The sequence below is a fragment of the Micromonas pusilla genome (assembly GCF_000151265.4).
Source record: "Micromonas pusilla CCMP1545 genomic scaffold MICPUCscaffold_1, whole genome shotgun sequence".
Classification (NCBI taxonomy): domain Eukaryota; kingdom Viridiplantae; phylum Chlorophyta; class Mamiellophyceae; order Mamiellales; family Mamiellaceae; genus Micromonas; species Micromonas pusilla.
The window spans coordinates 1,135,953-1,149,217 of record NW_003315882.1 but is presented as its reverse complement, the minus strand read 5'-3'; the positions used below and the strand labels follow the sequence as shown (position 1 = coordinate 1,149,217).

At 68.2% G+C, this 13,265-nt stretch overlaps 9 protein-coding genes across 9 annotated transcripts; 5 read left to right on the top strand and 4 right to left on the bottom strand.

Moving 5' to 3' along the window:
* Positions 1 to 98: 98 nt before the first annotated feature.
* Positions 99 to 2,579, top strand: MICPUCDRAFT_50370 (uncharacterized protein; the record flags this gene model as incomplete). The annotated part of the gene is made up of 1 exon (XM_003055527.1): positions 99 to 2,579. The coding sequence occupies one exon, from the start codon at positions 99 to 101 to the stop codon at positions 2,577 to 2,579; it is 2,481 nt and encodes an 826-aa protein (XP_003055573.1).
* A 524-nt stretch (positions 2,580 to 3,103) lies between these two features.
* Positions 3,104 to 4,071, top strand: MICPUCDRAFT_30929 (uncharacterized protein; the record flags this gene model as incomplete). The annotated part of the gene is made up of 1 exon (XM_003055526.1): positions 3,104 to 4,071. The coding sequence occupies one exon, from the start codon at positions 3,104 to 3,106 to the stop codon at positions 3,974 to 3,976; it is 873 nt and encodes a 290-aa protein (XP_003055572.1). The 3' UTR covers positions 3,977 to 4,071.
* Positions 4,072 to 4,138: 67 nt separating this feature from the next.
* MICPUCDRAFT_50368 (uncharacterized protein) lies at positions 4,139 to 6,447 on the bottom strand (the record flags this gene model as incomplete). Its single annotated transcript, XM_003054992.1, has 3 exons — positions 4,139 to 5,312; positions 5,443 to 6,196; positions 6,360 to 6,447. 3 exons carry the CDS (start codon positions 6,445 to 6,447, stop codon positions 4,139 to 4,141), a joined length of 2,016 nt encoding a protein of 671 aa, XP_003055038.1.
* A 135-nt stretch (positions 6,448 to 6,582) lies between these two features.
* Positions 6,583 to 7,632, top strand: MICPUCDRAFT_12743 (uncharacterized protein; the record flags this gene model as incomplete). The annotated part of the gene is made up of 1 exon (XM_003055525.1): positions 6,583 to 7,632. The coding sequence occupies one exon, from the start codon at positions 6,583 to 6,585 to the stop codon at positions 7,630 to 7,632; it is 1,050 nt and encodes a 349-aa protein (XP_003055571.1).
* Positions 7,633 to 7,833: 201 nt separating this feature from the next.
* On the bottom strand, positions 7,834 to 8,784 carry MICPUCDRAFT_50366 (uncharacterized protein; the record flags this gene model as incomplete). The annotated part of the gene is made up of 1 exon (XM_003054991.1): positions 7,834 to 8,784. One exon carries the CDS (start codon positions 8,782 to 8,784, stop codon positions 7,834 to 7,836), a length of 951 nt encoding a protein of 316 aa, XP_003055037.1.
* Positions 8,785 to 8,955: 171 nt separating this feature from the next.
* On the top strand, positions 8,956 to 9,888 carry MICPUCDRAFT_50365 (uncharacterized protein; the record flags this gene model as incomplete). Its single annotated transcript, XM_003055524.1, has 1 exon — positions 8,956 to 9,888. The coding sequence occupies one exon, from the start codon at positions 8,956 to 8,958 to the stop codon at positions 9,886 to 9,888; it is 933 nt and encodes a 310-aa protein (XP_003055570.1).
* A 183-nt stretch (positions 9,889 to 10,071) lies between these two features.
* On the top strand, positions 10,072 to 11,090 carry MICPUCDRAFT_50364 (uncharacterized protein). Its single transcript, XM_003055523.1, has one exon. It carries the CDS (start codon positions 10,277 to 10,279, stop codon positions 11,042 to 11,044), a length of 768 nt encoding a protein of 255 aa, XP_003055569.1. The 5' UTR covers positions 10,072 to 10,276; the 3' UTR covers positions 11,045 to 11,090.
* A 29-nt stretch (positions 11,091 to 11,119) lies between these two features.
* On the bottom strand, positions 11,120 to 11,644 carry MICPUCDRAFT_50363 (uncharacterized protein; the record flags this gene model as incomplete). Its single annotated transcript, XM_003054990.1, has 1 exon — positions 11,120 to 11,644. The coding sequence occupies one exon, from the start codon at positions 11,642 to 11,644 to the stop codon at positions 11,120 to 11,122; it is 525 nt and encodes a 174-aa protein (XP_003055036.1).
* Positions 11,645 to 11,846: 202 nt separating this feature from the next.
* Positions 11,847 to 12,488, bottom strand: MICPUCDRAFT_50362 (uncharacterized protein; the record flags this gene model as incomplete). The annotated part of the gene is made up of 1 exon (XM_003054989.1): positions 11,847 to 12,488. The coding sequence occupies one exon, from the start codon at positions 12,486 to 12,488 to the stop codon at positions 11,847 to 11,849; it is 642 nt and encodes a 213-aa protein (XP_003055035.1).
* Between the last annotated feature and the right edge of the window lie 777 nt (positions 12,489 to 13,265).

Here is a 13,265-nt window from a genome sequence, read left to right as displayed (position 1 = left end):
GCGGCGGCGGCGACGACGGCGGCGGCGGCGGCTCGAGCGACGCGAGTGACGACGGCGCGACCGCTTAGGGTCGCGTCGCGTGCCGCGCGTTCTTGTCAATGGCATCCCTCTCGAGTGCGAACATCGCCCGCGCCGCGTCGTCCCTCCTCCTTCGCGCCTACCCTACGCCGCCGAAAGTCTCGTCGTTTCTCCGCGAGATCCGCCGCCCTGCCGAAACCAACAAATTTCTGCGACAACAGTCAGGACAGAACGTCAGCGACAGAATCGACGCGACACACGCGCGGCGCACGCGCGCGGCGCACGCGATGTCGTGGTTCGGGTGGCTCCCCGACGTGTCCTCCCTCATGGGAGGCACGACGTCGCAGCCCGCGAACGCCCCCCCGCCCGCGGTGCAGCTCACGGAGGAGCAGATGCGCGAGCGCGGGATCGCCTCCATGGATGCGGAGTTTCGACAAAAGTACGCCAAGGGGGCCAAATTCAACTTCAAAGTCGTCCTGCGAGGCGACATCGGGACGGGGAAGTCGACGCTCATGCGCCGCCTGCGCGGCGGGACGTTCATCCCGGAGTACACGCCCACGCCGGAGATCAAGACGTCGCACATCAAGTGGACCGCGCGGTCGTCGCCGGAGGACAACGTCATGCTCGAGGTCTGGGACGTCGTCGACAAGGCTGCGAAGCGCGCCGTCTCGGATGCTCTGAAGACGATGGCCCACGACGGCGCGAGAGCGAGCGAGAGTCACGTGATGATGGGCGCGAAAGAGGGCGGGCACACGTACCCGTTGGATGCGAGCGTGATCGACGTGTACAAGGGCGCGCACGCGGCGGTGTTCTTGGTGGATCCGTCCAAGCGGTGGACGTACGAGTACGCCAAGCGAGAGCTCGCCGCCGCGCCGGAACACGTCCCCACGGCGATTCTGTTGAACTTCCGCGACTACCCGGCGTCGAAGCGGCTGCTGCGAGCGGACGAGGTCGAGGCGGACTGCGGGTACGCGTTCAAGGGGAGGCCGTTCCGGCCGTTCGTGATGGAGACGAGCCTGTTAAACTGCTACGGCCTTCAGGCGCTGTCGACGTTTCTGCACATTCCGTTTCTGTGCTTGAAACGCGCGGCGTTGGAGCAAGCCGTCGCGCTGAACACGAAGGCGATCGTGCAAGCGCAGGAAGCGCTGAAGCACGTCAAGGGGAACGCGTACGAGGCGTACGAGCGGAAGATCGAGGCGACGCAGGGACGCGCGTCCGCGTCCGCGGCGGCGGATGCGCTCGAGGAAAAGAATAAGGAGACGAAGAAGAAGAAGGAGACCGGCCCGCCGCCCGAGCCCACGGTGACGTGGGAGAAGCTCTCGAAGACGACGCTCGGGGAGGCGCCCATCTTACTCGGCGGCGCCGCGCTCGGTGCGGTCTACACCGGGGTCTCCACGCTCGCGGCGACGACGCCGGCGGAGATCATCGAGGCGGCGAAGGAGTCGGTTTCGATCGAAAAGCTCGGCAGCGGCCTCGCGTCGCTCGTGACGCGAGAGAAGAAAGGGAATTTCGACGCGGCGGAGCGCGAGCGCACGGCGCCGCAGTTCAATCACCTCACCGGTCGCGGCGGCGCCGCGGCCGCGGCGTTCGGCGGGCAAGATCTGGACGAGGACGACGTCGGCGTGCGCCCGGGGGACATGCCGGGCGGGGAGAAGAGCATGGATAAGTTTTTCGACGAGGAGGACACCCCGCGCGCGGGCGACGGGAGCGACGCGGGCGACGACGGCGACGGGTGGGGCGGAGGCAGCGACGACGACCTCCCCGGGGGCGGCGGCGGCGACGCGCGGCCGTTCTGGGACGACGACGACGACGACGACGACGACGACGGCGGCGGCCGCGAGAAGAAGAAAAAAGTCGAGGTGCGGTGGGACGAGAGCAGCGACGGGAGCGGGGGGTCGAGCGACAGCGACAGCGACATCGAGTTCGACGTCGCGGACGACGACGACGACAGGGACGACGGCGGCGGCGACGCCGGCGCCGGCGGCGAGAAGGAGGACCCGTTCTTCGGCGTCGGGGCGATTGAAAAACAAAACCCGACGGCGAAGACGGCGACGCCGAGACGCGCCGCGCCGGGGTCGGCGCCGCCGCCGGGTCCCGGGTTCGATCTGAACGACCCGGCGGCGATCGCCGCGGCGTTCGGGTCCCCCGCCGCGGACGACGACGACGACGAGCCGCCCGTCGGGGGAGGGACGCCGGCGACGACGAACCCGTTGTACGACACCACGCCGACGGGGTCGCCGACGGCGGCGAAGGCGAGGTCTCCGGCGCCGCCGCCGGCGCCGTCGAGCGCGGGCGCGAAAGAGACGGTCGCGGTCGCTGTCGCCGCCGCGGACGCGGACGCGGACGAGGGGTCCGGCGACGGCGAGAGCGACGGCGAAGCGAAGCGACGCGCGGCGAAGAACGCGAAGAAGAAGGCTGCGAAGAAGGCGTCGAAGAAGAAGAAAAAGGACGAAGGCGACGGCGGCGGCGACGGCGGCGGCGGCGGCGGCGGGAGCGGTTCCGACTCCAAGAGCAAGAAGAGCGCGTCGAGGCGAGCGAAGGACTGGGACGAGGACGACTAGAGCGCGCGTCGGGGCGCGGTCGAGCGCGGACCGTCCCGCGCCTTTGGTAGGTATTCTTAACAGCTTAACGTGAACGCGTCTCGGACCCGTGGATAACGAACTCAAAGGAATCTCTGCACCCTCCAGCTCCGAAACCCTCGCGACGACAGAAATCGACGCGCGTCCGCCCGTGGATGTCCGCGATACTCGCACCGTCGCCGCGCCTCTCTCCGCGCGCCGTCGTCGTCACCCGCCCCCGCCGCGTCGTCCGCGTTTCCGCCTCCGCGGAGCCGTGCAAGCGCGTCAAGGTTTGCGTGAACAAGGAGTGCAAGCGCGCGGGATCGAACCGCACCGTCGCGCTCTTCGAAGCCGCGGCCGCCGCGGACGCCTCGCTCGAGGTCACCACGCAGGTGTGCCTGGACGAGTGCGGCTTGGGGCCTAACGTTCAGATCAACGGCGACGACGGGCCGATCGTGAACGGCGTCAAGTCGCAAGCGGACGTCGACGCGGTACTCGCGAAGCTCGCCGGCGGCGAAGACGGCGCGATGGCGTCCTCCTCCGAGACTATCCGCGTCGGATTCATCGGCGCCGGGATCATGGGCGTGCCGATGGCGAAGAACCTCCTCAAGGCTGGCCACGGCGTGACGATCTGGAACCGCACCGCGAGCGCGTGCGACCCGGTCGTCGCGGAGGGCGCGACGCTCGCGGCGTCCGCCGCGGAGGCGTGCGAGAAATCCGACGTGATTTTCGTCATGGTGAGCGACCCCGCCGCCGCGCTCGCGTGCGCGGAAGCCGCCGCGCCGGGCCTCTCCGCGGGCAAGGGCTACGTCGACGTCTCCACCGTGGACGCGGCGACGTCCACGGAGATCGCCGCCCTCGTCCGCGGCACCGGCGCGATGTTCCTCGAAGCCCCCGTGAGCGGCTCGAAGGCGCCCGCGGAGCAGGGCGCCCTCATCTTCCTCGCCGCGGGCGACCGCCAGCTGTACGACCGCGTCGCGCCGCACCTGGAGGTCATGGGGAAGGCGCACTTCTTCCTCGGCGACGTCGGCGCCGGGGCGAACATGAAGCTCGTCGTGAACAGCGTCATGGGGAGCATGATGGCGTCCTTCGCGGAGGGGTTGACGCTCACGGAAAAAGCCGGGCTCGATCGAGAGACGCTCCTCGAGGTCATCTCGCTCGGCGCCATCAACACGCCGATGTACGCGCTCAAGGGGCCGAACATGATCAAGGGCGCGTTCCCGCCCGCGTTCCCGCTGAAGCACCAGCAGAAGGACATGCGCCTCGCGTTGGAGCTCGGGGAGAAGTTGGACGTCACGATGCCCGTCGCGAACGCGGCGAACGAGATGTATAAGGTCGCGCAAGGGAAAGGGAAGGACGACGACGACTTCAGCGCCGTCATCGTCGCCCTCGAAAAGTGACCACCGACAGCGTGACAGGGGGCGAAAGCGCCCGCGCAGACGCGTTCTCGTTGTATTAAACCGCACGCGTGAGCGTGTGGAGATTCTCACAAAAATATCCAGAAAATATCTGCCCGTTCGCGCAGACTCTATCCGCGAAACGTTCGCGTCGTACCCTCCCAATCAACACGCGCGCGTCACGAGCGACAGCGTGTACACGTGCAAGAGCACGAGGTACGCGATGAAAATCTCCCTCTTGTGACGCTTCAGCGCGGGCAACGCCCCCGGTCCGTCCGTCGTCGACGTCGCGAGAAGCCCGCCCGGTCGCGCGCCTTTCGCGACGCCCTTCCCCGCCGCGGTGGCGACGCCGCCGGTCGCGCCGCCGCCGCCGCTCTGCGTCATCGCGACCTGCCACTGAAGGCTCTTGTTATCTCTCTCGAGCGCCTCCACGGTCGCGCGGAGGCGCTGCGCGGTCGCCTCCGACGCGGCGAGCTCCCTCGCGCCGCCGCCGGAGCTCGAACTCGTCGCCGGCTGGACCTCGCCGGCGGCGGCGGCGGCGGCGGCGGCGCGTCGGCGCGCGTCCTCCGCCTCCCGCCGCGCCTCGTTCGTCTCCTGCCTCGCGTCCTTCAGCGCGTTCTCGAGCTGCGCGACGCGAGCGCGAGCGGACCGATCGTCCCCGCCCCCCGCGCGCGCATTCGCGTCGTTCACCTCAGCGCGCAGGCCGACCGCCTCCGCCTCCGCGGCGGCGAGGCGTTCTCTCAGCGCCGCCGCCGTCTTCGCTTCCCCGCCCGCGGTCTCCGCGGCGGCCGCCTCCGCGGCGGCTGATCGCGCGATCGCCGCGGTCGCCTCCCTCTTGCTCGCCGCGAGCGCGTCCCTCAGGTCCGCGACCTCGTCCTCCATCGCGCGAAGCTTCGCGCGCGCGCCGTCGTTGCCGGCGCTGAGGGTCGTTCCATACAGGCGAACGTCGGGGTGGAGTTGAAAGGCGTCAGGTGGAGTTGAAAGGCGTCGAGGGCGGGGATTGAAAGCGGGGGGTGGGCGGAGCGAAACGACGGGAGATAAAGTCCTTAAGGATCGGCGTTCACCACGCCGACGCGGTCGTATGGGAACCAGTGTAACCAGAACGCGCCTCAGCGCGCGCGACTGCTCGTCGATTTTTTCATTCAGCGCCGCCTCCTTCGCGACGAACGACGCCTGCAGACGCGCGAACCGGCGGTTCCGCTCGTCCGACTCCTGAAGCAGCCGCTCGCTCTCCGCGTCCGCGGCGGCCGCGCGCTCCTCCGCGGCGGCCGTCCGCGCGTCCGCGTCCGCGACCGACGCCTCCGCGGCGACGCGCGCCGCCGCCGCGCGTTCTTTTTCGCTGACGGTCGTTCATTTCATGCAAAAAATGTTCATTCATCAGTCAGCAGTTGAAAGGAACCCACGCGATCGAGTGTTGAAACCGAACCGAGCGATGGGTGAAGAGCGAATGCAAAAAGAAATGAGCGCACCTCTCCGCCGCGCGCCGCGACGCCTCCGCCGCGACGCGTTCCGTCTCGCTCAACCCGCCGAGCCGTCGCAGCTCCTCCTCCGCGGCGCTCGCAGCGTCCCTCGCGATCGCGATCTCTTCTCTGAGCTGCTCCGCCTCCGCCTCCGCCTCCTCCGCGCGTCGCTCCGCGTCGGCGGCGGTCGCGCCGCCGACGGACGCCTCGACTTCGCGTCGTCGCGAGCGTTCCAGTCGCATTCGCGCGTCGGCGAGCTCGGCGTCGAGCCGCTCCGCGCGCGCGACAGCCTCGTCCGCCTCCCTCGCGGCCGCGCGCGCGGACTCCTCGAGCGCGACGGTCGCTCGCTTCTCCGCCGCGAGCTCGTCGCGGAGCGCCGCGAGCGCGGACTCGGCGGCGGCGGCGCGTTCGGCGGCGTCGGACGCGGCGTCATCCTTCGCCGCCGCCGCCGTCGCTGCGGCTTCGCGCATCGACGTCGTCACCGCGAGTTTCGTCTCCGCGGCTTTCGCTCTCGCGGTCGCGTCGGACGTCGCCTTCTCCGCGGCGGCGACGCGCTCGCGCAGGGACGTCAGTTCCGCTTCCGCGTCGGACGTCGCCTTCTCCGCGGCGGCGGCGTTTGCGGCGTCGCCATCGGTTTTCTGGGACCCCTCGAGCTGCTTCTTGAGCTGTTCGCGCTCCGCCTGGATGGCCTTCCCCTTCTTCACCGCGCCTTGGAGCTTCACGCGGTAGCTCTCCGCTTTCTCCGTCGCTTCCTTCAGCTCGCCTGCGCGCGCGGAGGGTCGGGGTTGGGAAGTCGCGTCAGCGCGTGGACGCGGCGCGGGGAAGGCTGCGGTCGATCGCTCGCGTCGTGGTTCGTGGTTTTTTTTTCCCTCTCGCCCCGCGTTCTGTTCGATCGCGGACGACGGACGGGCGCGAACGCGACGGACCTTTCAGGCGCGTGACTTCGAGCTTCAGCGGGGACCCGCGCGGGCTCGGCACGAGAACCGCGGGCTCGGCATCGTTGCTGTCGCTCATTATTCCGAGCGTGCGCGCGCGCGTCGACGAACTGAATGGAGGGGGGACGCGAGTTTCGCGACAGCTCGCAGCTTCCGGTATCCGGCTCTCGAACGAAACTCGCGACGCCACTTTTCGCGCGCGCGGCGGTGAGCGATGGCGGGCTCCGTCGCCGCGGCCGCGCGGTCGCTGACGCGCGCGTCCGTCCCGCGTCCATCCCGCCGCCTCACGACGTCCTCCGCGTCCGCGGAATCGTCCTCCGACGCCGGCAGAGCGTTCGGGACGACGAAACGGCAGAAGATCGCGCTCGTCACCGGCAGCACCGACGGGATCGGGCTCCACACCGCCTCCCTCCTCGCCGCGAGCGGCCACGGCGTCATCGTCCACGGCCGCTCGAGCGAGCGCGTGGACGCCGCGTGCGAGCGCGTGAACGCGGTCGCCGGCGACAGCGGCGGCGGCGTCGTCGGGAGCTACGTCCGAGACTTCGACTCGCTTCAGGACGCGCGCGATCTCGCCGCGGAGGTGCTGGAGCGACACGCGTCGTTGGACCTCCTCGACAACAACGCCGGCGTGTTCGAGCCGAAGAGGCACGTCACGGCGGACGGCCACGAGCGGACGTTTCAGGTGAACGTCCTGACGCCGTATCTGCTCACCGGGCTGCTCTTACCGCGCTTGGTCGAGACGGCGGCGGCGAGCGGAGCGAGCGGCGGCGGCGGCGGCGGCGGCGCGGCGGACGTTCGAATCCTGAACGTCGCGTCGATATCGCAGACGTCGAAGATAGACTTCGATAACCTCGAGTGCGAGAAGAGCTTCTCGAATCACGCGAGCTACTGCCACTCGAAGACGATGATGAAGCTGTTCTCGTTCGAGATGTACGAGCGCGTGGCCGCGGCGGCGGCGAAGGGGGGGGAACCTTCGCCGCTGCGCGACGTCGCCGTCCTCGCGTGCGACCCCGGGACGGTGAACACGAAGATGCTCCTCGCCGGGTGGGGTCCGTGCGGGATCGAGACGTTCGAGGCGAACGACCAGTTCGAGCTCTTGACTAGGGAGAGGTTCGGCAACGCGAGCGTCCCGGAGAGCGAACGCGGCGGGTATTACGTGAACCGAACGCTGAGGGAAACACCGGGCGGGGTCGAGCTCGAGGACCGGAAGCGGCTGTGGGAGATTTTGGAGCGCGAGACCGGGGTGACGTACCCGCTGTTGTGAGGGTGCGATGGAGTAAGACTAGGGCGTAGCGTAGCGCGCGGATGTCAAGAATACCTTAGTGTCGTGCCGTGTGCTTCCTCTCGTCTCAATCAAAACTGTCTGTGCTACGCTCGTATTCACGCTGACTCACCGCGGGGTTCTCACACGTTCACACATAACTCGCAAAGGCCGTTGTACGGGAACCAGTCTGGGCTGCACTTCTCACACCGGCGCCCTACGCCTCGCTTTCGCCAGCTCGTCCAACTCGCGGGTCCATCCATGCGATTGGCAATCAACACATCTCGTTACCGAACAGCCTTTCTGCTCGTCCGATCCGAAGCACACGAAGGAGTCGTTGCACTTTTCGCACCAGTCCCCTTGGCACGCCTCGCAGAAAAAAATCTCACCGAATGCGCAGTCTTCGCAGTACGTCCGGTAACATGCTTTACCATTCTTCCACTTGTACGATCCGCTGCAGCACATACCAAAATTGCAATCGTAACAAAATGTTTTATCGCATTGATTGCAGATGAAAGAGCACTCCATGCAAATCCACCCTTCACAATTGGCACACTCTTCCATGTAGTTTTCGTTGCAGTCGAACGCGTTGCACTTTTCGCAGAACATATGGTATGTGTCTGCGTCGGCGCAGCCTACACACAAGACGTGCGTGTCTTTTCCATCACAAGCGATGCACACGCTGTGTTTTCTTTCGTTATCGAGAATAGTGTCGCAATTATTTCCGCAACACCACACGTCGAACGGGCCATTATCGAACGCCCTGACCTTTCTGCGGTCGTGCTTCACGTAAAAATCCAGGGGTGTCAACTCCCAGGACGCCACGGTCGTCCCCTTGAGTCGCATGCGGTCGAGCGCGACCCCGTCGTGGAGCTTTTTACGGGGCCATTCGGAGCCCGGCGGCAGCCTGATGTGGATTCCCTCGATGCGATCCATGAATGCGGCGATCTTCTCGTACGTCGCGTTCGCGAGGTTGGGGACCGTGGTGAAGTCGAGCTCCTTAGGAAAAGACGTCTTTTCTTTCCCCGCTTCGCGCCACACCCGCGACACGCACATCAGCGCCGCGCGCGTCGGGACGTCATGGATCTTTGAGAGGATCACGCACGCGAGGTCCGTGGAGACGTCCAAGCGCGCCATGTCGTCGGAGCTCGCCATGCCGGCGCGCTCGTTTGTGGTGGTGGTCGTCGTTCAAACTTCTCGGGTATCGGGGGCTCTCTTTTCGCAGTCAAATCCCAGTCAAATCCTGTCGATCAGATGTACTTTCAGTTCTGTTCGTCCTGTCCGAGACAGTGGTCAGGTCCAGTCCAGTGCGCACCGCCCGCCACCATGGGCGCGGCGGCCGAGCTCGAGATGGAGCTCGACGCGAAAGCGCTGCGGGAGATCGAGAAGAAGAAGCGGCTGATGGAGTTAGACCGCGATAAGAAGCGCGCGCGCGCCTCGCACGGCGCGAGCGCGTCGTCGTCGTCGTCGTCCGTCGCGCCCGGTCAGCATCTCGTGAAGAAGTGGGTCGTCCTCGACCTCGGCCATCGTCCCGACAAGTCCGCGCACGACCCGTGGCGCGAGGGCGAGGACTTCGGCGTGCACTTCCACGGGCTCGGCGACGGCGGCGAGCGCTCGCGGCGCGTGACCCTGCGCGAGCTCCGAGCCGCGTGCCCGAACGCGGAGTGGGCGCGCTTCGATTCGCGCGACTGGCACTGCGTCACCGGGTGGAGCGCGCGCGGCTTGTCGTTCCGAGGCGTCCCGCTCTCGACGATCACCGCGCTGCTCTCCCCGCGCGCGGACTGGCGGTGCCTGTTCCAGCGATCCGCGGACGGGTACGCCGTCGGCGTGCACGTCGACGAGTGCGCGAACGCGTTCCTCGCGGTGACGGACGGCGACGGCGAGGTTCTTTCGGAGGAACACGGCGGGCCTCGGCTCGTCTTCCCGGACTGTTACGGCTGGAAGAGCGCGAAGTTTCTGTCTTCGATCGAGTTCACCGCGGACGCGAGCGACGCCGCGCGCGGGTTCTGGGAGAAGCTCGGGTGCCACCCGCGCGGACGGTGGGCGCGCGAGGAGCGGTGGGCGCCGGGCGCTTCGAACGGCGTGTGGACGGTTCTCGCGTGGATCACGGGTTTGTATCGGAAGCTCTTCGGCGAACGCGTGTGGGAGCTCGTGATGGTGCACGGCGGCCGCGCGCTCGGCGCCGGCGCGGCGGTCGCGGAGAGGGTGGCGGGGGTGTTTCGAGGGAGCCGCGCGCGGGCGAGACCGCGCGCGGAGTAGGCGTAGCGTCATGAGGTGTTCACGGCGTCGGCGGCGGAAATACTGTGACTCGAAGACGTCAGTGATCTGACACTCGCAGTCTGGTCGTCTATCGTCCCGCTCCCCAGACGGTCGTTCAAAACGGAGTCGTCATCCCGTCGCGTCGTCTCCCGCGCGCGTCGACGCGCGGCGGGCACACCCACGCGCGCGGACCTCGCGGTCGATCGCGCCGTTCGCCTCGAACGTCCCTCGCGGTCTTCTCGCGCGCGTCTCCGACGTCGCCGCGTCCGCTTCCGCCGCGGATCTCGCGCGTTCGCGTCCACTAGGGTTGCGCGTCGCGTCCTCGGTCTTCTCCGAGAAAACAGCCCAGATCGCGCGTCGTCGTCGTCGCGTCGGGTGAGCAGCGACCATGTCCGGCATCGGGACGGGGTACGACCTCTCCACGACGACGTACTCCCCCGACGGGAAGGTCTTCCAGGTGGACTACGCGGGCAAGGCGGTGGACAACGGCGGGCTCGCGCTCGGGATCAAGTGCAAGGACGGCGTCGTGTTGGGCGTCGAGAAGCTCCTCGCGTTCAAGATGCTCGTCCCCGGGTCGAACCGACGGATCGCCGCGGTCGACCGCCACGCCGGGATGGCGGGTACCGGGCTCGCCCCGGACGCGCGGGCGATCGTCACCCGCGCGCGCCAGGAGTGCGCGCAGTACCTCTCCTTCTACGGCGACAGGATCCCCGCTAAGATCCTCGCCGATCGCATGGCGCACTACCTCCACATGTTCACGCTGTACTGGTCCGTGCGGCCCTTCGGCGCCAGCACGCTCCTCGCGGTGAAAGACCACGAGCTCGGCTACGCGCTGTATCTGCTCGAGCCGAGCGGCGAGGTGCAGCGGTACTTCGGCACCGCGGTCGGTAAGGGGAGGCAGGCGGCGAAGAACGAGATCGAGAAGCTCGTGAAGGCGGACGCGGCCGGGTCGCTGAGTTGTCGCGACGCGGTGAAGCATCTCGCGCGCATCGTGTACTCGACGCACGACGAGAAGGACAAGGCGTTCGAGTGCGAGCTGTCGTGGATCTGCGACCAGAGCGGCGGGGAGTTCAGGAGGGTGCCGAAGGAGCTCGCGGAGGAGGCGATAACGCTCGCGAAGGCGGCGTTAGAGGACGACGACATGGCGGACGCATGACGAGCGCGTCGACGTCACGACGTTTTATTCATCCGAGATCGCGCCTACGAATGAGCGATCGTTCGTCGCCTTCCTTCATCTATCTCGTCCGCGTCCGAACCACGACGACGGCGCGACGACCGAGGGCCGCGCCCACTCGAACCAACCGGCCGACGACGGCGCGACCGCGGCCGCGACGACGTCCTCCTCCTCCCCCCGCGACCCCGCCGCCGACCCCGCCGCCGCCGCCGACGCCGCCGACGCCGAAACCCCCGTCGCCATCGCGCACAGCGTCTCCGGCAACCCGACGCGGCACATCGGACACGCGTTCCTCCCAAGCAGCCACTTATCGATGCACGGCGCGTGGAACCGATGCCCGCACGACGGCAGCGCCTTGACTTTCTCCCCAACGCGGAACTCGTCCAAGCACACGCGACACGACGACGCCTCGACGTCCGAGATCGCGTCTTTCCATGCGTAATCTGCGGCGAGCGTCGACGTCGGGACCGCGTCGATCGCGGCCGCGGGCGCGCCCGCGACGCCCTCCACCCCGGGCCCAAACGTCTCCAAGAGCTCCTCGTACGTCATCGCGTCCACGTCCGCGGCGACGAGCGACGTCATCGCGCCGTGCGTCTCGAGCGCCTCCAGGAACCTCCGCAGGCGTCGCCGCTCGCGCGGGGTTCTGAGGGTCGTTCCATACGAGCGAACGTCGGGGTGGAGTTCAAAGGCGTCAGGTGGAGTTCAAAGACATCGAGGGCGGGTATTGAAAGCGAGGGGCGATGGGCGGAGAGATGCGCCGGGAAAAGTCCTTAAGGATCGGCGTTCACCACGCCAACGCGGTCGTATGGGGACCAGTGTATAGAACGCGCCTGAAGAAGTGCGAGATGATCTCGCGCACCGCGCGCTCCACGTCGCCGTTCGCGAGCGAGCGCTCGATGCCGTTCGCGCGGACGCTCTCGAGCGCGCGCGCGAGGACGTCCGCGGTGCGATCCCTCGGGTACCTCGACGAAAACGAACCCGCGCGAGACGCGGACACGCGAAGCGCGCGATACGCGATGCGAAGCTCGAGCGGCGTCGCGCGACCGACGAACGTCGCCCAGTCGAACGCGGTCGCCGCGCCGGTGACGGCGCCGACGCCGACGCTCGCGAGCACGCTTCGCCGCGTCGCGCGCGCGGCGATCGCGGCGGCGACCGCGCCCGCGGCGGCGCCGGCGACGACGACGAGGCCGCGGAAGGACGCGCTCGCGACCGCGCACATCGCGTCCCCGGCGAACGCGTTCCACGTCCGCGTCGTCGTCGTTTCGCCGTCGTCGCTCGCGCTCGCGCTCGCGCTCGCGCTCGCGTCGCGCGACGCCGCGGGTTCATCGTCCGCGACGACCGCGGCGTCGCACGCCTCGCATCGCGTCTCCGTCTCGTCCTCCGTCGACGCCTGGACGCGCCCGCATCGCGCGCACGTCCGCGCCATCCCGCCCGCGCGCTCCGCGAAATAACATCGATTGACCGTCCCCGTCAGCCTGCTTCTCTGCTACGTAAGGGCCATTCCATACAAAAACGGTTCACCGGTCAGTTGAAAGGAGACGCGATCAAGTGTTGAAACCGAAGGATGGGTGAAAAAACGTTTGTATAGAACGCACCTCAGCTGCGCTTCGTGATGTGTCGCTCGTCGTCACACCCGAGGGCGCGCGCGCGGCGACGAGCGGCGCGCGGCGCGATGGACGACGGCATGGACGTCGACATGGAGGACGCGGCCGACGACGACGCGCGCGTCCGCGACGACGACGATGGCGGCGAGGACATGATGGAGGTCGACGCGGAGCTCGTCGCCATGACGCTTCACGAGCTCCGCTGCGCGCGCGCGGCGATCGACGGTCTGTCGTCCCCGGAGGACCGAGGCTCGTGCATGCCGTCGAACGGGGACATTCTCCCGCCGCCGCGCTCCGCGTTCGATCGCGATGACGACGACGCCGGCGCTGCCGGCGCGATCGTCGTGGTCGTGCCGGACACGAACGTGCTCGTGCGCCACGGCGGCGCGTCCGTTCGGATGCTCCGCGAGCGATTCCGATCGGTCGACGCGCTCGCCGCGCGCGTCGTCGTGCCGAGGAAGGTGATCGAGGAGCTCGACGGCCTGAAGACGTCGAGCGACGACGGCGGGCGGAGAGCGGAAGTCGCCGCGCTCGCGCGGAGCGTCAACCGCGCGATCGCGAGCGCGCTCGAGGAGAACGAGCGCGCGACCGCGACCGGC

Bases quoted from the DNA above. Each gene is read 5' to 3' on its own strand.
- MICPUCDRAFT_50364 (XM_003055523.1), top strand. From the start codon at position 10,277: ATGTCCGGCATCGGGACGGGGTACGACCTCTCCACGACGACGTACTCC.